The 27,550-nt window shown below is 51.8% G+C and overlaps 1 protein-coding gene across 2 annotated transcripts in view; it reads left to right on the plus strand.

The window, feature by feature from the left end:
* ERI3 (ERI1 exoribonuclease family member 3) overlaps nucleotides 1-27,550 on the plus strand; it is a 131,222-nt gene that overhangs the window by 84,966 nt on the left and 18,706 nt on the right. For both annotated transcript variants that reach the window (XM_057425881.1, XM_057425882.1), the window contains exon 7: nucleotides 7,679-7,778. In XM_057425881.1, the coding sequence (XP_057281864.1) occupies nucleotides 7,679-7,778 (100 nt within the window). The remainder of the gene's footprint in view (nucleotides 1-7,678; nucleotides 7,779-27,550) is intronic.

Consider the following 27,550-nt stretch of genomic DNA (forward strand, 5'->3'; position numbering starts at 1 on the left):
GAAGCCTAAACCGCTTGGCACTTTGACACTCCGGAGTCAGAAACACCAGCGTGTTTCTGCTGCAGCCTAAACCAGGGCACGTGCTAATCCTGCATGGAAGCAGGACCACCTCCCCACTGCCTGACTGAGCCACAGCATCCAAGTGCACCCAGGAGGGGATTGTTGGAGGCTGCAGGATCTATCCTGCCCCTTCTGAAGTTAAGAGGAGTTTTAACAGTGCGTTTGTATATCCATGGCTCAGCTGGGGTATTGCCAGGACATGGGCAGGCAGAGGCTGCTTAGGCATGTGTCTGTTAGGAAGAAGGGCCAGGCATGAGATCATTGTGTGCTTCAGTTTCTTTTTTGCAGTGCTCCTATCTATAGAGATCTGATGGAGTGGGCTGCTTATTTTAATAAGGAGAAGGCATGTACAGTTAGACTGCATTCTCCGCATCATATCTGTCACTTTGCTGCAGTCCCTTAAGCTTGACCTGCCCTCCTCCCATGAACTGGGGACACCTCACCTCTGTAAAGCACTTCTCAAAGGTGTGCAGAGGCAGCCAGATCCAGAAATAGACCATTCACCTTCATATTTGTTTAGTTTACTGCCTGATGTGAGACATAAAGATATGGCTGTTTTAACCAGTAGCTTTGCAAATGGGCTGAAGTGGACACCAGCTGGGCTTGCCATAGGTTGCTTGGCATGGCCAGGTAGGCTGGTGAGGTGGCTTGTGTGCTGTGGGCTCCCTGCTCATCCAGGACATGGGGGAAGCTATGGGTTGTGTAGCACTGCTCCCTGAAGAGCCTTCAAGTGCCATGGTGTTAAGAGATCGGAGCACCAGGCAGGGTCTCAGCACCTTTTCAGCAATGTGGGAGGATTGCGTCCAGCTCTCATCTCCCACTGCAGGGTGCTGGTGGTTGTGGCAGGGGTTTCCAAGGGCAGCACCAGACCCATTTGTGGTGTCCCCACATTCGGTGTGCTGACCTCCCTCCTTCTCCCTGCAGCTCTCAGAGGTTTGTGCTCTGGAGAGGGACTTTCCCTGATTAAGGGCATCACTCGCATCTTCTCCTGCATCCTCCCATCCAAACACTAGCCAAACCACCTCCTGCTTGATGGCATTGCAGATTTATCTGGGAGCGGACCCCCTTCACTTTTGTCACCCCTACCCCTTAATTATTAGCAGAGATTTTTAACCTGAGGGTTTGGTGCGTGCCATGTTGGGCAGAAGTTGTTTCCGTGCACCCTGTGCCACTCAGGAGTGCTCAGGGAGCTCGGTGCACTGAGCAGAAGTCATTAGGCGTGAGTTGTGTTAATGCTGTACCTGGTCAGTCTGGAGGCCCCTCTTGCTGCCGCGTTGGTAAGAATTAAATGCCTCTCATTAGCGGCGCAGCAGAGATCTGTAATGCGCGTGGACAGAAAGGCAGGGATGGATGGAGTTGGTGTCAGGGCAGCAATTGCTTATCATGCCTTATCTGGGAATATGAAACTGTATTGCATGACATCCAGAGGCAGGCTGAATAGATATGCCAATTCATCTCGAGCCCGGGCTTTGACAAGCTAGACTGCCCTTGTTGAAAGGCATCAGTCACACGAGCTGCTGGCTGCTTTTCCCTTTCTTATACTTTCTCTCGCTCCCGCGCTCCCTCTCCCTCTCTCGCCGCCTCCCCTCCCTCTGCCTTTTTTTTTTCCTAAGCTTTTTCCACACAAAATTGAAAAGCTTTGGAAATAATAATAATAAAAGCCCCCCAAACTAATACCGTTTTAAGTACAGCCCCCTCCTCCCTCCCCAAATGGGATTGATAAGGAACCCCAGTGTATGAAGGCATGTTTAGATAACATTGAGAATATTATAGCGAGTGAGAGAAAGTAGGGGGAAAAGCTTCCTGCCGCGTCTAAGCCGGGAAAGGCGACGGCACCCTGGCTAATACGAGTGTTTAATATTTGATGTGTTGGGATAAAGCAGGATCACCTTCGAATTGAATTGAGTGTCAGAATGAGAATCTATTACTGAAATTCTTGTGTGATTTGACAGCAAAGCAGACGATGTTATTCTTCACTAGTTACCGCAATCTTCTCCCCTACATCACTTAAATATTTTTTTCTTTGCTTGAGTAAACACACATTATCCTTTTTTTTCCCACCTCCCTTTCCTTTTTTCTCTCCCTCTTTTATACTTTCTTTTTTCCTTAAATCAAACCTGCCTCTTGCAGGGCTGATGGAGTAGATTGTTATTTCTTTATTTGTCCTATTAAATGGAATTCCTGATCGTTTAATCCTGCTTTTGTAAGTGATTTAAAAATACTTGAAAGCTGTGAATGCGGCAGCACTTCTGACTAAACTGCTTAAAAGGGACACGCTACACCTGGGTTTAGCTGCTGCCTCCTGACAGCCAGCAAGGGCTCCAGCGCTGCCAGGGCTGAGCATCCCAGGATACATGCCTCCATCCTGCCAGATGAGCTTTCTTCCACACCTTCCAAAGCAGCAGCAGAGCTCTGCCGCTGTCAGCCAGAGCTTGGCAAGCTGCCTGTTCGTTACCTGCTTCTTCTTTAATTGCATTCAGCCTTGCTGCTAAGTGATTTGGCAGTGGGGTCAAGCCCTCAGTGGTGTTAAATGTGCCTTGTGTCGTGCTGGTTGCGTTTGCGTGGCAAGAAATCCCAGCAAGAAATACCCACCTCCCATTCCTGAAGAGTCATGCAATTAAAATGGGATGTCGAGGGACCACCCTGCAGTCCGCATGTCCTGGGTGCTATTCAGGGATGGCCTCCAAGATACCCCCCAGCCCCAAAACATTATGGTTACTGGGTGGCACTGAAAACGTGTTTAAAAGCCCAGTTAGTCATAGACATGGCCTCTTTTTTATTTCCCACCATACAAAGTAGTATAAAACCTTGACACCTCATCGTGGCAGCAGCAGAATGAGGGGAATTAGAGGGAAATGCTTATTTTGGGTGGATGGGGAGCACAGCTGATGAGGAGGAAAACACTTTTGCTGTCTCAGAGTCATTTTCTCCATTGTGAAAATGTCAGGGGGGTCAGCTGCGATCAGCAGGCTGCTGTGCCCAGCCTGATCCCAGGGGAGCACAGCTGGTACCTGCTGCTTGCCCGAGCTAAGGGAGATCTCTCTATCTCTTTAAAAACATGTTTTTCTCAGGTGTCTCTTTGAAGTTCTTACCAGAACTTTCAGCACGAAACACCACTTTTATTATCCTTTAGTACCCACCCTTCAGCATCTTCTCAAACCACTGAGCCCCTTTGCTCCTGGGAGGATTTCTTCCAAAAGGAACTATTTTCTCCCTCCCTGAAAGTGCCCATATTAATGTTAAAGCTACAATTGGCAGATGAAACATGTAAGACATCTTGGTGCGACATCAAAAGCGAACAGGTTGCCAGGCTGGACAGGGCAGGAGGAAGCTCTGTGCTGGTCCTGGCACGTTTTGCTGCTGTGGTTTGTGAACATGTTCATGCTATTGCAAAGCACAGAGCCCCTCTTCCCTTCCTGCCCTTCAGCTAGAGCACCCAGGGTGCTGCAGTGCCAGCAGCTTTAGCGGAGCACAGATGGCCTGGGGCTGGTCGAGCAGATCACAGCATCCACACATGTGGAAAGGACAGAGCTGGCTCTGTAGCATCAGCACATCACCCTAGCAGAGCTCTGACAGCTCTGTGAGGAGCAGCCCTGTCCCTCCCTGTGGATACAGGAAGGATTCGTGGAGCTCCGCATCTAAGTGAGCATCCTGACCTTTGCACAGGTGCCCTGTTTGCATGATGTGGGATGTTAAATCTTGCCTTAATGTGACTGCCAAACACCAGTTTTTGTGAAGTGTGCCGGGCACTTCCCCATAAATAAATGATGGAGCATTATTCAGTCCACTTAGATCAATACATCAGCTTGACAAGTTCCAGTTCTGGGAATTTTCAGACCCCTTGGAACATCTTCTCTGCAGCTGTGCTGCTTATAAACCATGGTGTGTAGCCCAAACAAGCTCTAGGGAGCAGGGCATCAAGACCTGGCTATGTTAGTCCTGTTACCTTTCTGGCCCTGGTATTGCTAGGGATTGCAGCAAGGGAAGGCAGGGTAAATTTAGTGCCAAACTGTCCAAAGCCTGTATTCTCCCCCTGCAAGCAGCATTGTATCACTGCCCAGCCTCACTGGTGTGCCCTTCACACACAGAAGACCATCTTTGTTCCCCAGCACTACCAGAAATGGGTCCTGGAGCTCTTGTTTCTGGCTCTTTGCAGACTGAGGCAGATGTGTCACAGCCACCGGGAAGGTTTGTGGTCCAGTGCAACAGGAGGATGGTTTCAGACCCATTTCACTTTATTTAAAGCCAGCCCAAAATGATGTGGCTGCATGCACACAGCACCTCCATGCCCCTGGCTGCTGTACCCCTTGTCTTATCCCCACTTCTGGTTATTTGGATTTTCTGGAGGCTATGTGAGGTACAGGTCACCTAAGGACCTACCTCCCCATACCTGCACTTGTAACAAGGTGCTGGCTCTATGGATGGAAACACTTCATGTTTCTAATCTCCTCCTGCTCTTAGCTCACATTTATCACAGGAGTATCTGCTTCCCTTTGATTCGAGATCCCTGCATCAGGGACCCAGGGTGGTTCTGTCTGTGAACTCCTGTGTATGCCGAGGGGATTGTATAAGTAAATAAATATAATTAATAATTACCCGACTTCAGAGCAGCATTGGCAGGGAGGTGAATGTGGCCTTCATAGAATTACAAACAAAATCAGGATAAAAAGGAAGACCTTTCTGGGAGCTGGTGTGAATGGAAATAATTGTGTTCAACCTGCATGAAAATTACTCTGCAAACATCATTTGGGTGGTTTGTAGCAGAGCAGAGGCATTGGGTTTATCTCTAAATCGTAATTTTGACCAAAACCATTTAAAAATAGCTTTTTTGGTAAAGCTGACTGCATTTTCTGTCAATTAACATGCAGATAAAAATGAAACACCACAGGGTCCTGGCCCTGCTTCGGTGTCTGACCCAGAAGGGAGCAAGCAACCCAGTCCCTGCAACATCAGGACTGAACCAAAGGGAGGAACAAATTACTGTGATTTACTTGCAGAAAGGGTTTCATAAGGGCGTTTTTTACATCCTTTGGCTTGCAAGCAGACCAGGAGCATCCCAAACTGCCTCATAGTTTGCCACAGGGATCAGTGCTGAAGGGGCAGGGGGCTACAGCGTTGCCAGTGGATGTGGTGGTGGAGCCGGTGTGAGCGTGGCTGTGGTTGGCACTGGTGTCCCAGTGGCAACCCCGGCGGGCTGGGGAGCCCTACGCTGGGGAGCCTCCAGCACTTTCTGCTTTGCTTTAACAGTCAGAAGAAGAACTTTCCTGTTTAAAGATTAAACGCTGTGTTTAAATATTAAAGAGCAAAGCTCCTCGCTCTTGATTGTGTGGCTGCTGCCGGCAGGCGGCTCGGAATTGCCAATTTTAATTAAAAAACTTGTATTTTCCAGTGCAGCCCAGCGATGGCTCCTCCTTCCGGCTGGGGCTGCCTTGCCTCTCCCCTTGGCTTCCCTTCACCTCTGCCCGCATCTCCCTCTGCCTGCAGCACAGCGATGCTCCCTGCCAGCCCCGAAGTGCAAGCGGCCTCGTCTGGGACTGATCAATGCCCCTGGCACTTCCTTCCAAAACCCCAGGAAAAACAATTAAAACCCTATCGATCGTGCAGGCAGCTTTGAATATGCATAAGTGCATACTTGACCTTCAGTGGTCAGGCCAACTTCCACCCTGGCTGCTTAGCGAGTTTGCTCAGGTATTGCGGCTGTATCGAATGACCTTGGTTAGGAAAGCAAAACGCGATGCGGGGATGGGTCTGGTGCCGATCCTGGGGCCAGCTCCCTGCTGAGGATGCTGCTGTGGTGCTGGGGTAGGCAGGCTGGGCTTGGCATGAGCACCCAGCTGTAAGGAGCTTTCCAAAGCTGTCCCCATGGCTTTCCCAGGATCCTGCCAGCCTCCTGCTGTGCTCCCCTGGTTGGCCAGGGCCTGAGGGATGTGTCTGTGCTGGAGAAGCAGCCTGCAATATGGTAGCTCAGAGCCTGCCTTGTCTCTGTGCGGGGACAGCCCTGCTCCCTCTTGGTGTCCTCCTCTGAAGCCTGTGGGGACACCCCTTCTGCAGGGATGCCTCAGTGCTGGCAACCCTGGGTCTGAACCTGCTGGTGCTGAGTGAGGACCTTACTGCGCTGTGCCTGGGCTTGCTTTTTGGGATGAAGCCCAGGAGAGGGAGCCACATGCGGAGCCACTGCCACCATCACCCAGGGCCACCCAGCAGGCGGGTGGCAGGGTCCCATGCTGCACTCCAACCCGGGCTCCCCCCATCCACCTGCATCCCAGCCATGGCAATGAAGATAGCAGAGCGTGTTTGTTGAAGGCAGAGGAAACCTCCCCGTTGTGTACACAAAGTGTAATTTCAGTGAATTATGCACAGACTTAATTAGGAGTTTTAATTGCTAATCATCTCCCAATAGGATTAGCAATGCTGTCTATTAATTATCTGTGGAGCCCTCTGTTTTGCTAAGGCAGGAGTAACAAAGCAGCGTGAATGGTTACGTAGGCTGGTAATAAATTAACTCCCCCAAGCCCCATAGCCCCCAGGGGGCTGCCAGCCCTGCCTGTGCTGTGCAGAGCAGCAGGTAGTGGGAGCAGAGGGACGGGCAGCAGGTCCCAGTGGCAGGCAGGGGGGTGATGGGCTCTGGGGGTACCGCTCAGCTCCACTCAGCCCCATTCCTGCTGCAGAGAGCATCTTTCCCCATGTCCGCAGCCTGTCGGTGATACCCCGCCGCGCTGTGGCCGTGGTTAGCGATGATCCCCACTGCAGGAGGGAGATAGGGGCTGCTGGATTGACCTGATCTCATCTGGGGACAATGGCCCTCACGGCAGCAGAGATAGCGCCAGCGTGAGCGACGCTAAGCCCACGCACCCTTCTTACTGCTCACAATGCGGCGCTGAGCTTAATTCCTGCAGATGAAGAAGATACGTGGCTGTCAGGCTGTAATTACAGCCGTGCGTGTGACACGGGTCCTGGCTGCTTTTATGCTTGCATTGTCCGGTGGGGTTTTGTGTTGATCAGGCTCCAGGCTGCTTTGATCCTGCAGGGATGGAGCAGGCTCCCTCTGGCCAGGCTGTGGGCTCTGTGCAGTGGGGTGGGCAGTGCTGGCTTCCAGTCGGGTTTCTCCCAGTGATGGCAACTGTGGTCTGGGACTGGAAATGAAAGGGGAGGCTGGGAGAGCTGTGGTTGCTGGAAGGAAAGGGAGCTGCTGGCCATGGGCACCCCTGACTCCTGCTGCTGACCCCATCTGTGGTGAGGCAGGAATGGGGAGATGGTGCTGAAGCAACCCAGGGACATGCAGGATGAGCTCACAGCCCCTGGCTCGCCCCAGCATGGCGAAAGTGGTTTTGAGTGATGCCAATCCAGCACAGTGCCCAGCAAACCTCATGAGGGTTGTCATCTCTACAGACCAGCAGAGACCTTGCTCACCTCTTCTCTGAGGTGCATCAGGTGGGACGGGGCAGGGTGAGAATGCTTTGAGCTCAGGAGAGCTGCTGCAAAGATGATGCGCGGGTCCACACTGAACACGGCGAACACAGACCCACACCAGTACCAGGAGCAACCAAGCTTGGGCAAGTACAAAACGTGTCTGCACATGGGCTGTGAACCCATCTGACCCTCTGCTCTTCTCTTCCAGGCTTACAGCTTTGCCATGGGGAGTTGGCCAAAGAATGGGCTCTTAGACATGAACAAAGGACTGAACCTACAGCACATAGGGAGGCCTCACAGCGGGATAGGTGAGTGACGCCGCCCCGTGCCCATCGTTCCCCACAGCTGCTGCTCCAGGCACACAGGATGTGCCTCTGCTCCAAGAGCTTGTCCAGGCTGGGGTGCTGAGAGCCAGTCAAAGGGCTGCAGGGTCTCCAGCTGGTGGAAGGGACAAAGATGTGTCAGGGCAGGATGGGCACACAGATGAGCTCTCCGTCCCTGACACATCCCAGTGTGCCAAACACACCTCTGGCTGGGGAGCTGCTCCCCTCCTTGGCTGCTCTGGCAGTGCTTAGGATGGTGTGGATGTGGGCAGCACAGGGGTTGCACAGTGCCTGGACCACAGGGCAGGGGTCTCCAGGCTGGTTGGGATGCTCTCCCCATTGGACCAGTCCTCCAGCTGCTCTGGAAAGGACGCTCTGCCAGGCAGTACAGCCTTGGAGCTGGCTGGAAACATGTTGCTGAGTGAAGATGCATGGCCCCAGCTGGAGAACTGAATCATCATCCCGTTTGCTCACGTGTGATGAGTTTCATGGTCCCACAGCTGAAATAACCATGCATGGTGCCAGTGCTCCATGTTTCCCCTACCTCCTTCACAGCAGGGATCAAAGTGACATGAAGATGCAGACCTGGCCTGAGACACCGAGGCCATGTATCTGCCTGCTGCTTAGTGCTGGGGGCACAGAGCTGGGACAGCAGCAGGCTGTGGTATGGCAGGAGCTCAGATTTACTGGGCTGTAGGCAGGGCTGTAACTCAGGGCTGCATCACTCTTGCCTGTCTCATTTCTCTGCGGGGTGTTGGATCACCTCTTGGAGAGCAGCAGTCAGGTGTTCCCTCTGCTTCCCAGCGCTTCATCCACAGTGACGTGTGGCCATTAAAGTTTGCAAGGAGGTAAGATTTACTTGGAAAAGTCATTGGCTACCTGGGCCTTGAGGAGGCTGTTTAATATTGTTTCAAGGCTCTAACCATTAAACTCTCCAATCAATCCAAGTTAAGGAGATGAATTATTTAAAGCTCACCCGCTTTTAATTAGCAAGCTCCTTTTGAACTATGGATCTGGTTGCATTATTGACAGAGGTAGCATTAAAATTTGCTTCCTTGCCTGGGAGCAGATTTGCCTTGCTTTTGTGCCATGTTGAGCAGATCATGGGGAGGGAGCAGGGACTGTAGGAATTGTGTGTGCATGTCCTGCTGTGGGGGCTTGGGCTTTTCCTAGGGTCTCCTGAGGGTGCAAGGTTGGTTTGTGCCTCATCTTCCCTCATTTTATTTATGTCAGGAGCTCTCTGTTGCTGTCTTCTCTTGCTCTGACAAAGCATCCCTAGCACTGGAGTATCATCCGTCTGTTGTTGGTTTCTGCCTGTGTTTATCTCAGTGCTGTTGTCTTGCACAGCCTGATGGAATTCAGAGAGATGCTGTTCATGTCTCTCCTCGTTACAGTCCTCTAGGAGGGTTTTGCAACTTCATTTCTGCCAAACTCCCTCTGTGAGGAGCACTCCCAGCTCTCCCCAGTACAAGGTAAACCACAGGCAGATTGCCCATGTTGAAGCAAGGCCCAGCAGCCAAGCTTCCTTCTTGCAGCACTCCATCCCAGAGGCAAACCTGCCTTTCACACACTCTTTGAAGGGGTTTCTATGGTTGCTGTGAAGGATGCCACACCAGCAGAGTGATGGTCCCCATCTCCCTGGCACTGCCAACAGCACACATGTGCCCTGTGTGTTGCAGCCTGCTGGTTGTTCCATTTGGGCTGGGTCCAGAGCAGCTCTGCCTTGGGTATCAGCAATCCTCTGCCTTCCTGTTGAGGTGGCAGCCACTGGCACCCTGTGTCTGGTGCCTTTACCACCGGCTGGGCCTCTGGGAGTGAGCTGAGGGCATGGTTCATTGAATGTCAGCAGGGAGAATGGCTTCTCCTCCTGGCCAGGTTGGGAGCCCCAGGCACAGCTGCTGCCTGCAGTGTCAGTGCTGCTGGCTTTGGGGCTTGGAATCCCAGTGTCCCCCCTGGGATAAGGCTTGGGGCAATGCTGGTGTCTGGAGAAATGCCTTGCCTGGCATTTTGTCAGGGCACCAGCCTCTTGGCCTCCTGGCCACTTCGTTTCCCAGCCTGCTGGCTGGGAATGGATGGGCATGGGTCAAATGTTGGCTCTAGTGACACCCCAAGAGGTCCCCAGCCCAAACGCAGAGGAGGTGATGTTCACTGCAGAGGAGGCCTGGCTTGCTTGGGTCTGGCTTTGCTGCCTCATCCTGGAGCAAGCATCAGTCCTTCACAGCTGACTCCTTCCATATTGGCTACTGAAACTGGGCACAGTCGTCCCAGTTGCTGACGGTCACCCTGTACCTGAGCAGTCCTCACCACTCTCCTCTTTCATGCTCTAAACTGCTCTTGCTTCAGGGCTGGTAGGAGCCATCCCTTTCCCTGCCCAGGACTGCCTTTCCCTTCAGAAGTCTGCAAACTGAAGAGTGTTGAGAAGGGAACAGGAAGGACATGTATTAGCCAGCCACACCATTGTCATGAATACCGTGCCATCATCCCTGCAACTCCTTTCCTGGCAGCATTGGGACTGGTCTGGGGGGATGCAGGCAGTCCTGTGAAGCCTCAGCTCACTCATGCAGGAATGTGCAACATGGGTATTTCCCTTCAAATACGGCAGAAAAATTTCAGTGGATGGCCACTTGCTTTTGCAAACAATTTGCAAGGAATTTTGCAGCCTCCCCTGACCGATTGTGTGTTGCTTTATTTTCAAATCACTCTCAGATTCACTGGCTCAGTCGGTATCCACTCCAAATCCCTGCAGTTTGCATGTTTGTGGACCAGTCCCACTTGATGCTTCACCTTATCCCCTTCATCTTGTTCAAAATCCAGGGAGTGCAGGGTATTTATCCTCTATGGATTCCCTTTGGGCTGAATGTGGCCCTGAGGGCCTGTCCTGGGTTCAGCAGTAGCAGTCATTTTTCTCCTTCTTGGTAGCTGGTGCAGCGCTGTGTTTTGACTTTCAGCCTGGGAACAGTGCTGATAACACCAATGTTTTCAGTTGTTGCTAAGTGATGTTTACCCTGACCAAAGACTGTGTGAGGCTCATGCTCTGCCAGGGAGGAGGGGAAGCTGGGAGGAAGCAGAGACAGGACACCTGACCCAAGCTAGCCAAAGAGGTATTCCATAACACAGCATGTCATGCCCGGGGGGGTGACTGGGAGTTACCCGGAAGGACAAGGGGTCTTCTGGATCAGACTCGTTTGTTGGCCGGTGGTATTGTATTCTCTTCCCTTGTTATTTTCTCTTATCATTGTTGTCATTGGTGGTCGCAGCGGTGATTTGTGTTGTACATTGGTTGCTGGACTGTTCTTGTCTCAACCCATGGGAGTTGCATTCTTTTCGATTCTCCTCTCCGTCCCTCTGGGAGTAGGGGGAGGGCAAGAAGGGGGGGAGTGAGTGAATGAGCTGCCTGGCTGGGTTTAGACCACAACAGGGCCACACAGGACTAAATGAGTGTCAGCTCTAGCATGGACTGTAGGATCTTGGGGTGAGGAACTTCTGGTGTTTTCTTGGCCCTTAACACTATGAAGTTGAGTCTTGCCAAGAAGTTACACCCCTTACAGATGTGTGTATGTTGCCATTCTTAAAACATGTGTTTGAGGCACTGCTTGCCAAAAAAGAGCTGCAGCTTCTAATAGGGTTGTTGGCACTCTCATGCAAAGATCAGCAGTCACTGGCTCCATACAAGTCTTGCACTGGGGTCTCGCTACTGAGTTCCAGAGACTGATATAAATCAGAATTAAAATCCCAGGGTTTAGTTGTGATTGAAACCAGCTAGCGCATCACCCGGATTCAGGAATTTATTTTCTTATATATTTGCCTTTTCACGTGTTTCCCTAAAAAAAGGTCAAGTTTTACCAAACAGCACCTATCAAACTGAGCGCAGCTCTTCTTATCACTGCCCAATTGTTAAACCTGGTTTTCTTTTATTCATCAGATACTCTATTTTTGCTACATTTATTTTGATCAATTATGTAGCATAATATGCCTTTAGTCTTATTTTTTAGATATCCATTATGATAGAAAAATGGGGAATTACTATTTGTTCTTAAAGAGGCGGTGATTAAATTATTTTGGGTAAAGATTTGAATGCCATACTGAAGTACCCCATCAGTAGTTTGAATTGGTTTTATTCATAAAATCCTGTTTCCCTTGCCATGTACTCAATACAGAAGGAAAAGTCAATTTCAGAATCCTTTCTAGGTAAGAACACCTCATGCATGAACCCAAAGCAAGAGGTGATGGGTGAGCTGAAGCAGTGTTTCTGGAGAGCACCAATTCAACATTTTAGCATTAGTACATCTCATCCTCTCCCACCTTCGTTTGGTGGTTTGTTTGTTTCCCTGATTATGAAAGGATAAAAGGCACACTTCCCCCCTTCCACCCCCCCAATCATTGGTTGTTTCTCAGCTCTGAACAAGCCATTGAAATGAAAATACACTGAAAAAAAACCAAAAAGTTTCTAAAGCTGCAGAAGTAGCTGCTGCTGCTGGGAAAGTTTTTCTCATTCATCAGCTCTGCTTCCACCTCAGGTGCATTGACTGTCTTTAAAACATGATGTTACCCCTTGCTACTGATCTTTTAAATCTAATTGAGTTTAACTGAATCTTTAAGGTTCAGGCTTTAGCACACACATTATTATGATTTTAGATTTAGTGCTAAATGTCTGGTTTGGGGTTGTTGTTCTTTTACTTTGGGGGGAAAGAGGGTTCCCAGGCTGCTGTGTCTCTTGCTAGTGAACCCACACTGCCCATCCCAGGATTGCTGGTCCCATAGCAACATCTCTCTCAACACGATGCCCTCACGGGGCTGTTTTACACCAGCTGATGTAATCCTGCGACCCTTGAGCCTCTGCACAGGGCTTCACCGTCTTCCCTGTGCAAACAGTCCCCCTGGTCAGGGCTGTGCTCCCTCCATGAGGATCTCTACCATGCCAAATGGAAAAGCCCTACCTGCCTGGGCAGGTCAGCAGCCCATGCGGTGAGCGACCCAGCAAACCACCATGCCTTTCTGGCTCCATCTCTCTCTTTTCATTTACTGATTGGAAATCTCGGAAGGTTAGGGTGTGATATTGTTCCTGATCCAGAGCATTAATTAGGCCTCGGAAAGAAGAAGAGGAATCGCGTGTTTTTAACAGTGAGGTTAATGGGATGCTCGCAGAGTAGACAGTTTTAATGAGCTTCAACTCGATGTGCACTGAGTTTACTCTTTGTGTTAAAAGGGTCACACTGCAGTAGTTTGATGTGGATTGTCTCCTGGCCCCCGGTGTCATAGGTGAGCGTCTGTCAGAGTCCAGTCAGAGCACATTTACATAGTGACACGATTCTAATTAACTACCTCGAGCTGCCACCGCCGCGGGGAGCCGGGCCAGCGCTGCCGGGTGCCTCCTGCCCAGCGGAGACATCCACTCTGCCTGCTCCCGTCCTGCCAGCGCCGGGCTGCTCTCCGAGCTGACATTGAAGGAGAGGGCAGCAAGGGACACGCTCGCTAAGTGCGGTGGCACGTGGCATGCCACCCGCTGTAATGGGGGCCTTTGGCTGTCAGCACTGGCTCTCCCTCACCGGGAGCTCAGTGGGGACTGATGAGGCTTTGCCTCGCCCTGCAAGGTGCTGGGAGTGTGTAGTCCTGGCAGCTTGCTGGCTGTATTTCAGCCTCTTCTCGCTCTTCCCTGCTTTCCTTTCCGCTCTCAGTTTCCTGCCTCTCCCAGGCATCTGTGGGATCCTGTCACCACCTCATCTGCAGTGGGGCAAGTGGAACAAGGGGACAGCATTTTGTGAAACTCCCCTCCATTTTTTGGATCACTTTCCATTCCACCCGTATGGCCCTGTCTGGCAGAGTCAGTCATAGAATCATAGAATGGTTTTGGTTGGAAAAGAGCTCATCTAGTCCCAAACCCTCTGCCATGGGCAGGGACACCTTCCGCTAGAGCAGCTTGCTCCAAGCCCCGTCCAACCTGGCCTTGAACACTGCCAGTCCTGTCTTCCTTGTCCCTTCCAGGGGATGGGAGAAGCCTTAGAGAACCCCATGCTCCCCCAGAGCAGACATACCCTGTTCTCCAGCTATTGCTTTCTCAGCAGAGGTGTCCTGCAGCTGGTGCCATGCCTGGGGCAGTGCCATTTGTACCGTACCATCCTTGGATGCTGGGAGCAAGAGCCAAGCAGAGGGCTCACTGCTGCAGAGTGGGGCATGGGGCTGCTGCCCTGCACACAGCAGAAGGGGAAAGCCCAAGGCAGAAGGGGAAAGACTTTGAGTTAAATAATTAAAAGAGACTTAAGTAAAAATCAACAGAAATGTCACCAAATGAGCAGTGTCATTCTGAATTAGCGCTCGTAAAGGTCAGGCGGATCCAAGCAGGTGGAGTGGCTGCGGTGTGCCGGGTGTCACAGCCGGGCAGCGTGTCCCAGCGTGGACCATGGGGATGGGGATGGGAGAGCAGGCGGGCGGCAATGGGTGCTACCACCACAAGCAGCAGCCCCGCATCCCCAAGGAGGGATGGGGAGGGAGCTCTGGCCGGGCCGGCCGGTTAGAGGACACGCGTCTGTCAGAGTCCAGTCAGAGCACATTAACGCGGTGACATGATTCTAATTAACTACCGTGAGAGGTGTCACAGCTGGAAAAGCAGTGAGCGGAGACAAGCTTTTAAAAAAGGAAAAAAGCAATGTGACAGTCTTTTTTTTTTTTCTTTTTCTTTTCTTTTCTTTTTTTTTTTTACTCATGTGTGCTCTCTCCCCTCCATGTGGGAGTGGATCTAAAGATAATTAGGATGTCTGGCTGCCTGGGAACCTGAGCCGGGGCTCTTTTGCTTTCAGTCATTTAAGTTTTCGACATCTCTCTGAAGGGACTTGGTGGCGCAGTGGATTACTGCGCGCCAGAGTGACAGAACACTCTTCTAATCGTAAACCCTTTTTAGACAGAATCCTGCTCTCCCTTTTTCCCCGGGAGCAGCGGGGGGTATGTTCTGATCACTGCAGCTCTGTTCCCATACACGCTACAATGGGAAACTCAAGGTCTTTCAGCTGTTTCCTGCAGTTAACAAAGGAGGCACAGAAGAAAGAAAGGAAGGATGATTGAGTGTTTGTGTTGACTGCACTCACCCCTCCGTCCTACCCTGCCTAAAGTTGGTCCTGTGCCCGACTCTGCTGCTTGCTGGGGGTTGTGATGGGCTCATCACGCCTTGCTGCTCGCTTGAGGTCTTGCTGTCCCTGGGGAGAGCAGCCTTTGGAAGGGAGGGTGAGATGGGCTGTGGGGCTTTGATGGATCCCATGGATACTGGGGAAAGCAGGATTCCCTGCACCCCCAGGAGAGGCAGGAAATTGAGAGGGGAAAGGAAAGAGCAAGAAGAGGTTGAAATAAAGTCGGGTACCACCATGCTCCCCTCCCAGCCCCAGGACAGGCAGATGCAGTGCCGGCTCGCCTGGGATGTGTGGGAAGTGGACACAAGCCCCTCTCTTCTGGGTGGAAGCAGTGATGTTTGCAGCACTGGTATCAGACTGGGTATAAGGGGGATTTCTGGATTATTATCTTAGTGACCAGCAGATCAAGGGAGGTGATTCTGCCCCTCTACTCTGCTCTGGTGAGACCCCACCTGGAGTAAGTACTGCATCCAGCTCTGGAGTCCTCAGTACAGGGAAGACATGGATCTGTTGGAGACGGTCCAGAGGAGGCCATGAAAATGATCAGAGAAATGGAGCATCTCTCCTATGAGGAAAGGCTGAGAGAGAATTGGGGTTGTTCAGCCTGGAGAAAAGAAGACTGCAGGGAGAGCTTATTGCAGCCTTTCAGTACTTAAAAAAAACTATAGGAAAGATGGGGAGAGACTTTTTAGCAGAGCCTGTTGCGATACGATGAGAGTGATGGTTTTAAACTAAAAGAGGAGATTCAGGCTGGATGTGAGGAAAAATTCTTTACAATGAGGGCGGTAAAACACTGGCACCGGCTGCCCAGAGAGGTGGTGGATGCCCCATCCCTGGAGACATTCAAGGCCAGGCTGGATGTGGTTCTGAGCAACCTGATTTAGTTGAAGCTGCTCCTGTTCATTGCAGGGGGGGTGGACTAGATGAGCTTTGAAGGTCCCTTCCAACCCAGACTATTCTATGATTCTATGACAAGCCCAGCTGAAGATCAAGGCAGGTCTCTGTCAAGACTCAGACCTGGCTGACCCACATCAGGACAGCACGGCTGTCATCCTGCAGCTGCCCGGTAGCCCATTTTGTCTGGATTCTGGTTTTGGAATCAGCAGTGGGGACTGCCTCCCTAGGTAGATAAAGAAGATCTGCTGTCCTTCTCTCCCTCCTTCCCAAGCCAGCTGTGATCCTCAGCCCAACGCCTGGCCCAGTTCCTCTCCCCAGGAATGAGAAACCTCATAAACGCATTTCTCATATCACTCTAAACCGTTGTTGGCATACTGGGAGCACAAGGAGAGGCCAATGGTTTATATTGTGTGTGCTCTGTCTTACCAATCAGCCAGTCCCAAACCCAGGAGCATGCAGACATGAAATGATCTGTACAGAGACCCTTGCACTGCCTCATTCTCATCCTGCTCTTGGCTATTTATTTGTCCAGTCCTGTAGCTGAACCTTTCCACAGTATCCCATACACACACTGCTGGAACAACACTTGTGCTGACCCCATGTTGTGCTGGGCAGGTAAAGCATCTTTACTAGTGTGTTAGCCCTGTAACAAGCAAACACTTCCCATGCACCATGATGCATCCTCCAACACAGCAAGACATGTTAGGTGAAAAGCCTTGGAAGATCATTAACTTTCTAGGGAGCTTTTCCTGTAGAAAGCAGCAATGTAAAACACTGAGTGTCACTTTGATTTCCCTGTGATTCTTTTGGTGCCTTGGTGTCTCTGTGTTGTGTCCCAGACAAGCCTAAATGGTAGTGTGATTTCCCTTACCTGTGAGGAGGGGAAGAGTTTCCTGTTAACGAACATAAACATCTCAATTACGAGCAAGGATTGCCTGTGCTGCTCTGCAATGGACTCCAGTGGAAGGTGGGTTTTAACATCGTGCTGTCCTGCAACAACATGTCCCCAAACTTGCCCTGCATTCCCCAATAACTTAAGAAGCACTACAAGAAATCTGGATAGGGACTTTTTACAAGGACATGAGTGACAGGACAAGGGGGAATGGCTTTGAGCTGACAGAGGGAAGATTTAGATTAGCTATTAGGGAGAAATCCTTTAATCTGGGGGTGCTGAGGTGCTGGCACAGGTTGCCCAGAGAAGCTGTGGCTGCCCCATCCCTGGCAGTGTTCAAGACCAGGTTGGATGGGGCTTGGAGCAAGCTGCTCTAGTGGAAGGTGTCCCTGCCCGTGGCAGGGCGTTGGAACTGGATGAGCTTTCAGATCCTTTCCAGTGTAAACCATTCTGTGATTCAGTGATCCTGGGGGATCGCAGGGATGCTGCGGTCCCTCTCAGATTAGCCCAGAGTTCAGCCATCCATGCGTTGTCCCAGCTCCAGCCTCCCTGGGCAGCATGGGGCTGGTGGCTCTGAGCACTGTGCCCCCCTCTGCGAGGAGAGACTCCTGCCCAAGTCTTACTGAAGATCTGCCTTTAACAAGAGTGGTGGCAGAGCTATGGAGGGAAAGCCATCTCAGTGAGGGATGCCAGATTTAAAGCTGCCCTGCTTCACCTCATCAGAAACTATTGGAAGGTGCAGGAGGGGAAGGGGTAGCAGCCAGCCAGAGACTCCACCACAATTTAACAAGTTCCCATTCTCCCGAGTTCCCTGGTAAGACCCCCCTCCAAGTCTGCACAGGAATTCATAAGAATAGGAATTCATAAGAATAGGATAATTAGGACGTTTCAAAGCTGCGACCCTCAGAGGAGTCCTTGGATTAATCTGCTTTTTCCCCTTAAAGACATCTGTAACTACAATCTTTGTTTCTGTCCTCTTCTTCTCCCCCCCTCCCCTTCTTTTCCCCCCTTGTCTGTCTCTGTATCTCCTGTCAAACCGTTGCAGACGTAAATGACAAAGAAATCAGAAAGAGAGATCAATGCAGTCCAAATTAGCACTTGGAGATAGACTGTGCTGGAGATGTCAGAGCCTGACCCCAGTTGATCTGCCAGCCTCCTCTGGTGATATTATGCAAATTGCATCCATCTGGCAGAGCCCAGTGAAGGACTAATGGGGCAGGGAGGGGGCCATGGCCAGGCGCCTTCGGGAAGGGGACAGAGCTGGGGGTCTTTGGAGGGGGGGGGTGCTCTGTGATCCACGGGGGAGATAAGGAACTGCATCGGCTTCATTTGCGCCCCTGGGCGGATTAAAAACCGAACTCCAGATAAGAGATAACCAAACTTCATTTCGCTTTTTATTTTATTCCTTATTGCCACCCCCCCACACAACCTAGTACCAAAAAGACGGGTTGGTGGGGGCAAAAAAGATGGTTCTTGGCGCTCTTGTTTCCTGCACGTCATTACCATTAATGGCAGAGTGAGGGGAGAGACAAAGTCGGGGAAAGAAAGCAGAAAAAAAAGCAGCTAGCTGCTTAAAAGGCTGCTGTAATAGGAGCATGGATAATAGAAATCTCAAATTACAGTGATCGCCTTGTTAAGAAGTTTGAAAATACGGCCAGATTGTCTTTAATGAGAGAAATATGGCTGTTAGTTAGTGAAGGAGGAGGGAATGGACCTTGTTTCAAGATCTGTAGCTCACCCATCAAAGAGGCACCGGCTGTTTCATTTCAAATTCCGGCTCCTCTGCCTAATATTAAAAATAGTTGTTAAAGGCTTTGACTAGCAAGACGGTTCTCTTTGGCTTCCTACTCTCTCTCCACCTCCCCCGAAAGACTTCGCCAAGAGAACTTCTGCTTTCAAAACGGCCAAGCATAGAAAGAAAGAAAGTTTTGGGCCATGGGGTGATGCTGCCCCTGGTACCAGGCCTTCAGACCAAGCACCACCAGCCCCATGCTGTCCTCATTGAGCAGAGGGGAGTTGTCCCCATGCAGGAGCTGCCTCCTGGCAGCCCTGACCCAGGCATGGGGCGGCAGAGGCTTTGTTGGCATCCAGACCCCCATTAAGCACCGTGGTGCTGCTTTCCATCGCTCTTCCTGGTGCCTGGGAAGAGGTGCTGGGGCAGAGCTAAGGATGCAGAAAAGGGATCTGGCAGAAGCAGCTGCCCACCAGCTCCCACCTCTTAAATGTTAATGGGCATCTCTGTGCTGTTGGGCTCTGACCCATAACTCCTGCCTCACCGTGGCACTGGCAGCCCTCTCGTCATCCTTCCCTGAAATCAAAGGATCACATTAATTGGTTTAAGGATCACTGCCCCATGTCCTGTTTAGCAAACCTGGAGTGTGTTAATAGCTGGTGTAACTCAGCACAGGATCTAGGGACAGGGTCTGGATGGGGAAGGTGCCGCTTTATGAGGAAGGTGAACACCAAGGCATCAAAAATGCGTTGAGTGCTGTGTTTTCCCGTGTCCTTACAAAAATCAGTGTAATTCTTCCACTCCCAAGTTGATAACAAGTTGAAATCCCAGGACAGAGGGCTCTTGGAGGAAGGAAGAGCTGCACCAGCCACACTGCTGCCCCTTCCCAGCGTCGCCTGTTTGTAGATTTGCAAGTGGGATCAGAGGGGGTCTGCTCTCCTGTTTCTTCCGTAGCGTGAGGTTCTTCCCAAAGCCAAAGCTTCCACTGCACAGGCTGATCCCAGCTTATCCCACTCCAGCTCTGGCTCATTCCCGGTCCTGCAGCAGAGTAATGGTCACTGCTGAGGGTGGGCACACCAGTCCATGCTGATGGGACTGAGGGTCCATGTCCAGTGCTGTGCTCTGATGTGTCCGCCTGCATGCCTGGAGGTCTCTGAGAGGGTGGCATGAAGCAGGGATTCAAGAGCTCCGATCTTTCAGGTTTTGGCCAGGTGGTGGCCTTGAGATGCAGCAGGGTCACAAGGGCTGCTGTGCTGGGAGGGCTACAGGACTGTCCTCCCTCATCCCCCTATGGCACTGGAAACCACGGAAAACCCCTACCCAGTGACATGATGCAAAACCCCCCTGTGATGGAGAGCACCCAGCAACCCTGGGTAAGCTTTCCTGCTGTAGTTATTCTCACTGTTAATTACACACATGCCTGCAATGTGCAGGGGGAGCGACCACCAGTCCAGAGGGGCTGCCTGTGCAGACCTTCCTGCTGCCCACACCCTAGCCATGCATTACCCCTTGCTTTCCTGCCCACCCCATGGCAGCAGGGACAGTGCTGGCACTGCTGGTTGCCTATGCACACCAGGGCATGCATGTCTCCACTGCCACCTCTACACCCTTCCCCAGGGGCTCTGCACATGGGGTGCAGCCATGGTTGGAAGGAGCCTGCAGTGGGCACAGCAGCAGTGACTTGCTGGGAAGCCCCTTCCAGCCATTAGCTGCAGCTCCCTGGAGCTGGGGGTACCAGGGCTCGGGGTACCAGCGCCAGGTTCCCTCTCCCGTCCTGCGTTTCCAACCAAGAACCAACAATTTGGCTTCATGTGGATGCTCGGGGGACTCAGGGCTTGGCCGCTGGGCCACCTCCAGCACCCACAAAGCCCTCTGCCTGATGCTCTCCCTCTCCAGAAGTACATAGAGAACAGCCGAGAGAGGCAGAGGAGGAGAGAAAAAGAGAGACAACGGCTTTGCCTCCACGCTCCCGTCCAGAGCAGTCTCCTAATGAGAAGAATATGGCTGCTAGTTAGCAGAGGGGTGTGTCCTGTAGGCTAAAATGAGATAGTTACACTGCACTGATTGAAGGTTGAGGTTAGAGGGCAGCACAATTATGTTCAGGAGATTCAAGGGCTCTGTTTGATACGGCAGTTCTAAGCTCCCAGCCAGTGTCAGTAGTTTAGCTCAGGGTTTCTTTTTCTTTTTTTTTTTTTCTCTTGTGGGCTAAAGACAGGAAGGATAAAAACTATGGGAATGAGTTGTTACTATTATTATAAAGTGGTGTGAGGTTTTTTTTCTCTAAACCGCCAGCTCACCCCCCTTTTGCTTAACTGTTTCCTGATCATTATTTTTTAAGCGGCTCAGAGGGAAGAAGAGAGCATCCCCTTCCCCTGGAGAGCAGCTCTGAATTTTCTCCCAGCCCAGGAAGGTGATGCTTTTGTGCCCCCCGATACAGCTCAGTTCTCTCACTGCGGATCAGCAAAGCAATTAACAGTTCAGATTATGCCAAGGCCGAATTCTTTGTCTTCAAAATCACGGGTTAAAAGTTGTGAAAGAACCTTAATTGTCTGGTGCTGAGGTAGTTTTTCCTGAGAGCATCTCCAATGCTCTGGGATGTTTATGGGGGGAATCTCTTGTGTTTTAGAAGCCCTGCAGCAGCATTACCCTTTCCCAGAGCCTGCAGCAGTGTCCAGGCACGGCAGCAGCATCCCTGGCCTCTCTCCCCTCAGCTGTCTTGCTGCCTTTTAAGCATCCTCTCATCCATCCCAAGACAATCCTGGTCACTGTCACCTTTCTCCACAGCCCCATCCTCACACCCATGTACAGCTCCAGCCACTGCCCTCAGTGCAGCGAGGTGAGGACCACTCTGCTGTGACAGCAGCACATGGCAGCCTGTGCAAGGAGGCTGTTGCTCGCTCAGCAGCAGCACCCAGCCTTGCTAGGCTGAACACAGGCCACCAGCCTGCCCATGCCAGCCGCTCCATCCCAAGGGATGAGCCAAGGGGTTCCTGCCCCTTTCCTCCTTGCCTGCTCTTCAGGGCCCATCTCCCCAGTCACATTTGTGCCCCAAGCCTCTTGATCTGAGTGACAGCCTGCTTTATTTGCTCTAGTGGTTCCCAGTTTTCAATGTTAATTCCTCCCAGAAGAAAATGTCTTTCCCAGGTGAGTTGCCCATCCACAGGGACATGGAAGGTGTGCTGGGTTCCCTCGCCTCTGCAGCATTAACCCGATGGGCAAGAGCCTGACAGGTGCAGGAGGCCATGATGCCCATGGAGCACTTCAGTCCCTTCCAGCATCACAGCCAGGCTGTCCTGAGGATGCCACATCAGCGAGCAGGACGGATGCATCCTTAGCATCGCTGCTCATCCCGTTGCAGCCCATTTGGCACAGCGCCACGCATCACCACCACAGCCCCCCCCCCCCGTCATCCCAGCTGCAATTAGGGGTTGATGGATTGTCCCAGAGCCAGGGTCTCGGTACGGCTCCCCAAAGGGGATGTGGCACACGCAGAGGCGGGCAGGGGCCCGCTGGGCTGCTTCTATCCAACAACAATTTCTAATCTTGATTGGAGAGGAGGGCGGTGGGCTGGGGGGGGGGGGGGGGAAGAATGGGAGATAAATGTTAGCTCATTTCTTAAGTAATTAGTTACCTCTTCATCCCCGTGTTGTAATTGTGAACAAGCTGTAATGTTTAATTAGTGTGTAAATGAAACCCCAATTTCATAATGGCTGCGGTGACAGCGCTAAGTGAGACAGGCACAGAAGGGGCCGCATTGTTTCAACGGGAGATGAAGCTGTCGCCCAGCAAGCCGAGCGTCTCTGGGAGAAAATGGAAATGATAAACGAAGTGAGGCTAATTAGCAAAATCCTACAGGCCCCACTGATGGTTCTCATCAAGGGGAGGTAATGAAGCGGGCGGGCCAAGCTGAGGGGGGATTAATTGGAGCTGATTGTTGCACATACAGATAATACAGAGCAGTCAGTGCAGGGATGCAAACTTTCCTGCTTTGCTTCTCTTGCCTTTCCCTCGGAACTGGCTGTGGGAAGAGCCTGTGGGGAGCAGGTAACAACCCTGGGAGCTGGTCCTGGAGCAGGCAGGACACGGGTGCAGGGGGATGCTCCCTGCCTGTGGGTATCTGGGCAGAGGCACATGAGCACCCCATGGTATGAGGACTTTGAAACCTCAGAGAGCTGCTGCAGCCCTGGTTTATAGCCCTTGCTTAGCTCCTTTGCAAGTCTCTTCTCCTCTGATGACTGTATTTTATGCGTAGACATCCAGAGAGTAAATAAAGCTCCTCTGTGCAGCGGGTGCTGGGAAAGAGGTTAATCCCCTCCCATGCCCACCCTCAGGGCAGGGGTCTCTGCAGACCTGATGCCTGTGGCAGCCGAAGCAGAGCTCGCTGCAGTGAGGGAACCTGGGGCATCGTGGAGCTGAACTTTATCCTTCTGAGCTGTGTGAGAAATGCCCTTTCTGCAGCTGCTGGCGCGCACCCCTCATCATGTTGCATTACTTACTGACATTTCAGGGAGCGCAGGGAGCCCCGCTGCCCGTGGGCTTAGCCCCAAACATCCATCCCTACTGCAGAGCGGGGCTGGCTGCCCCTGAACCTGCTCTTTACCTGCTGCCAACTCAATATCAGAAGTGAGCAAAAGCCTTGCCAAGCAGAAAGAGGACAGCAGTACCTGTATGTCTGGGCTTCTGTCTGTCCAAGCAGGCTGTTCCTGGAGCTGCGTGCCTGAGAGCAGGTCTTTTCAGTGTCTGAGCCTCCTGTTCTGCCAAAAACCAGGAGGATGAGCTGTCTGCTTCCAAGTGCCAGTCCCTGTGATGCCCAGTGCCTGCCGGGAGTCACTGCATCCCTCCCTGTTGGCATCTCCAAGCCCCTCACTGCCTCTCCTGCTGAGTAATGAGAGATTTCCCTGGGCCTCCGAGGGCTCTAAAGAGGGGCTGAGCAATATTATTTATTCAGTTGTTTACAGAAGCGTTTGATCGGGAATAGTTCTTCACTGCCAGCCTGTTGTGTATTATTCATTGCAATAATCTCTGCAGATTGTGATAAACTGTAACTGCGGCGGGGCAGCGCGTAGCTGGGCTGTACTGCCACCGCTGCCTGCACCGGCCTCTAAAATATCGGCAGCTGCAATCATAAATCTCAATTTACAAGTGGGACTATTGCACGGGGAGTTATAGTTATACTAATGATTACTTCTCTGTCTTATTTTTCATGTTGCAACACAGCAATAAATTTTTAAGAACAGCCCAAGCAAGGCGTTAGCGAAGCCTGCGCGTCCTCTCGCCACGCTGACAGCAGACAGGGGCATTCCTGGTCCACCGCGGGCATCCCGCTGCCCCGCTTATCAAAGAGGTGATGCTGAGGTGGGGCTTTGTGTCCCCACACTGGAGAGGTGCAGAGGAAACTCCCCGTTGGAGCGTGGCTTCAAGGTCAGCTCTGTTTGCTGTACCAGAGAAGAGACCTCAGCTCCCTGCATCAGTTTCCCTGCTGCAAATGGGGGCTGACACCCCCCGCTCTGTCACTGACTGGTCTTTCTCAGCCAGGTTTAGGATATCCTGGGGTTGCTGAGGCCAAGGGATGGGGATTTAATGACCTAGAGTGGGGCTGGTGTTTGAGTGGTGTATTCTGTCCCTGTAGTTCACCATCACACCGGGGCTTTCCCACATACCGAGACGTGGAAGCTGCCTTTCTGCAGACAGTGGGACCATGGGGTGGAAGCAGGTGATGGCTTGGATGGTCCCACCTGGAGGAAAGCCCCCTCTTCCTTGGGGATGGCAAGAGTCAGCAGGGAAGGCTCTGGCTAGAGGAACCCCAACTCTGCTTCCATCCCCATCTGTGACCAGTGACTCATGAGCACCCAGTGTCATCCCTCCTAGAGGAGTCCCCATGGGGGCAACGCCATGGACCAAGCCTCTTGCCCAGAAGGCAGCAGTGGGACACAGGGTTCAGCAAGCATTTCCCGAGTGTTTATCACAGCTCCGAGGTCTGTGATGTGAGGCTTCTGATGGATGCCTCTATTCACAGACTTGACATTATGATGTACAGGGAGCCTAGAGACATATAGATTTTCAAAGTGGCCACTTTGAGCATAATTATAAATATCCAGCCTCTTTACATAGTGAATTGCTGCCAGGAAAAGAAGGGCCCTGGGAGGGCTGAAATTCTTGCATCCAGGCTGTCCTGAGCAAGGAGCCTTGGCAGAGGTTTTCCACCCCTTTTGGGGTGCCAGGAAGGGATGGGTGTTAATGGATTATGACTTTCCCATCCTGTACCCCCCTGACAGCTCCCACTGAAAACTCATGGTGCTGACAGCACCTCTCTGTGGGGGACACCCCTTCCTTGCCTGCACCAGCACACTGCAGTCTGATTTTAACTGCTTCTGAGTGGCTGAATCCCCTTCCAGATCATGGCACAGAGCATCAGGGGCATCAGGGAGCTGGGAGCAGGTGCTCCTGGTATCTGTGCCAGATCCATGGCCCCAGGGACACAGCAAAGGAGCAGTCTTCCCGTAGCTCATAGCCAGCTCATCTCCTTCCACTTGCCTTTTGAGCATCCCAGCCCACAGAGGGTTGGAGCTCAGTGCAGAGGAACCAGTTTGCAGGCAAGCAGAAGATGGGCGCTGGGTGCAAACCTAGCAGCTGAGACTCAGTCACAGGAGCACTCCCACATCCCCTCTTGGACCTATAGGCCCCTAGAAAGAAGGAGGAAGCCACTTGGAAGTCCCTTTATGATGCTTTTCTCCTGTGGTTTGAATGGCATCAGGGCATCACTGCTTCCCTCTCTGCAGAAGCTGGAGTGAGCGTGCCCTAAGTAAGGTGTCGGCAGGCGTTGGTGTGTCCATCCCTGTGCATGAGTGTATAGGTTCAAACAGGCATTAGTCATTGCCTTCCCCAGCCTAGGACCTCATGCTGGAATATCACAGGGAAAAGCAAAGGGGATGCTGAGGATTTGTGTTCTGTTTGTGAGAGAAGATCAAAGAAGAAAACTGGAGGTAGAGATAAGAGCAGTGCCCCGTTAACTGGGGGGAAGTGGGAGGAGGGCCCTAGCTTTCCAGGTTAGGACCCCTCAGCAGACTCTGCTTCTGCTACATGCAGATGTGAATGCCCCACATAAAGAGGGACCATGGCTGGGAGCCTGGGCTGAGGACTTTGGGCCAAGGACTTACTGGTGGGCAAGGGCAGGAGTAGCCAGAGACTGTGGATGGCAGCCGGAGACCTAGGCAGTTTGGTGTTGGAGTGAATCCCACTCCCTCCTTCCTTCTCTACACATCTTGCCAAGCTCAGCCTGTTTCCCCATCCTTGTCCCACCTCTTTCTCCTCATTTCCTTGTCCCACTCCCTTCCCCTATTTCTCTGGTATCATCTCCCCTCATCACCATCGCCACTAAATCCCCGTCACTGTTTCCTCCTGCTTCACCTGCCCCGACTCCAGCTCTTGTTGGTGCAAGTGGCTTCAATGGAGCAGTTTCCTCCCTCACCCTTCCTGGGGAAGTCATCGAGCTCCGGAGAGCTGGGTCCCCTCTTCCCATGCAGGTGCCTGGGGTCAGCACCTGTGTGGCCACCCAGGGCCATGGGCAATGCTGGCTTTGCCCAAAGCTGGCGAGATCCTGTTGGGAAACCCAGAATGCTCCCTGGCCCCAAAATCACCTTCCCGGTAGACTTCAAGGCTTTGTTCCAAAACATCTGGGCACGCACAACAAAAAAAACCCTGTTACAACAAGTAGCTGGAATTTCAGGGAAATAGCAACGTATTTCTCATTCTTGTTGATGGCAATGTGTTAACAGTTCAGCCTGAAATTTCCTGGGGAAAAAAATGCATTGTGAGTGGGACATCCAGCACAGAGTATCTCGGATCACTAAATTTGGGGGGGAAATCAGGGTAGGTCGTGTCAGAGCAAAGGGGAACCACCAGCCCCTCTTTTTCCCCAACACCCCCACAAACACACACATGCTCCTGGGTCTGGGGCAGCCAGGCACCTGGTTCCTATGTCCTCAGACCCACAGGGATTGGATTTTGTGCCCTCCAGCAGCCCTGCGCACTGCAGCATGTTGCACATCACCCAAGGAACATTAATTAACATTGTGGAAGATGTTGGGAAAGGTGCAATTTGAATGATCTGGCACCGCAGTCATTCAGATGCTGAGTTAATTCAATCCTTGCACACAGTGCTCCTACAGATTGTTGGCTTTAAACAAACAGCAGTGACAGATTTGTTGCTGCGGAAATGTGGTCATTAAGTCGGGAGCGTGTGTTTGACCTGAAAGCGATTGAGTGATGGATGCAAGTCATTTTAAAGCTGCAGCAGCCAAAAGGATGCTCCTTTTGGAGAGCAATCTTGCATCTGAGGAGTGTAAATAATTTAAACAAACAAGTAAAGTAAGGTGAAAGCACTACCGTTGGCTGCTCTGTTGTATTACAGCACTCAGCGCAAAGCAGGGCAGTGCTGCGGGCTCTGTGGTGAGGAGAGCTCCTTTGCGTAGTGATGGCATAAAAAGGTGCAAGTACCGGCTTTGGAGCTGTCCCGAGGGATAAATGGTGCCGTCGCTTAATAGTTACTTGTGGGAGCTGCACATCCACTGCTCTGCAGGATCCCCAAGAAATGGGGACCAAACTGGTTTGGTGGACATCAATGTCCTGCCAGAGCAGGACTTGGGTGCCCTGCAGCATGGTACTATTCCACTCCAGCCACTCCTCCCATCAAGCCGAAGGAGCTAAATATTCGCTTGGCTTCCAGATGCCCAGATTTGGGCCATTTGGTCCAACAAGGATGCTCTGGGGAAGCAGGAGCTCAGGATGCTGTTGGGCTGCTGCTCCAGGCCAGCCTTGCTCTGAGCCATCATCTCGCTGCTGTTGATGATCCTCTTGCTGACAGGCTGTGTGCTGGGAGGCAGCATTAGAGCCGCCACCGGTCACATCGCATGGGTCTGTGCCTTCCGCCACTGAATTTGGCATCCCAGTAATGAGGCTGGTAGTTACTGTGCAGTGGAAGCAGCCATTGCTTAAGCCTCAATATCTCGGCCATTTAATTTAATGGGTTTTTTTAAATACCAAAAGCAATTAAGTTCACATTGTGAGCTAATCGCCTACAAAATTTCATTTCAGAGATGCTCAGACTGTTTGTGAGAGA

This window comes from Pezoporus wallicus, unplaced genomic scaffold (assembly GCF_028554395.1).
Source record: "Pezoporus wallicus isolate ANWC-B61680 ecotype Strahan unplaced genomic scaffold, APGP_CSIRO_Pwel_v1 contig_13480, whole genome shotgun sequence".
NCBI classification, from domain to species: Eukaryota; Metazoa; Chordata; class Aves; order Psittaciformes; family Psittacidae; genus Pezoporus; species Pezoporus wallicus.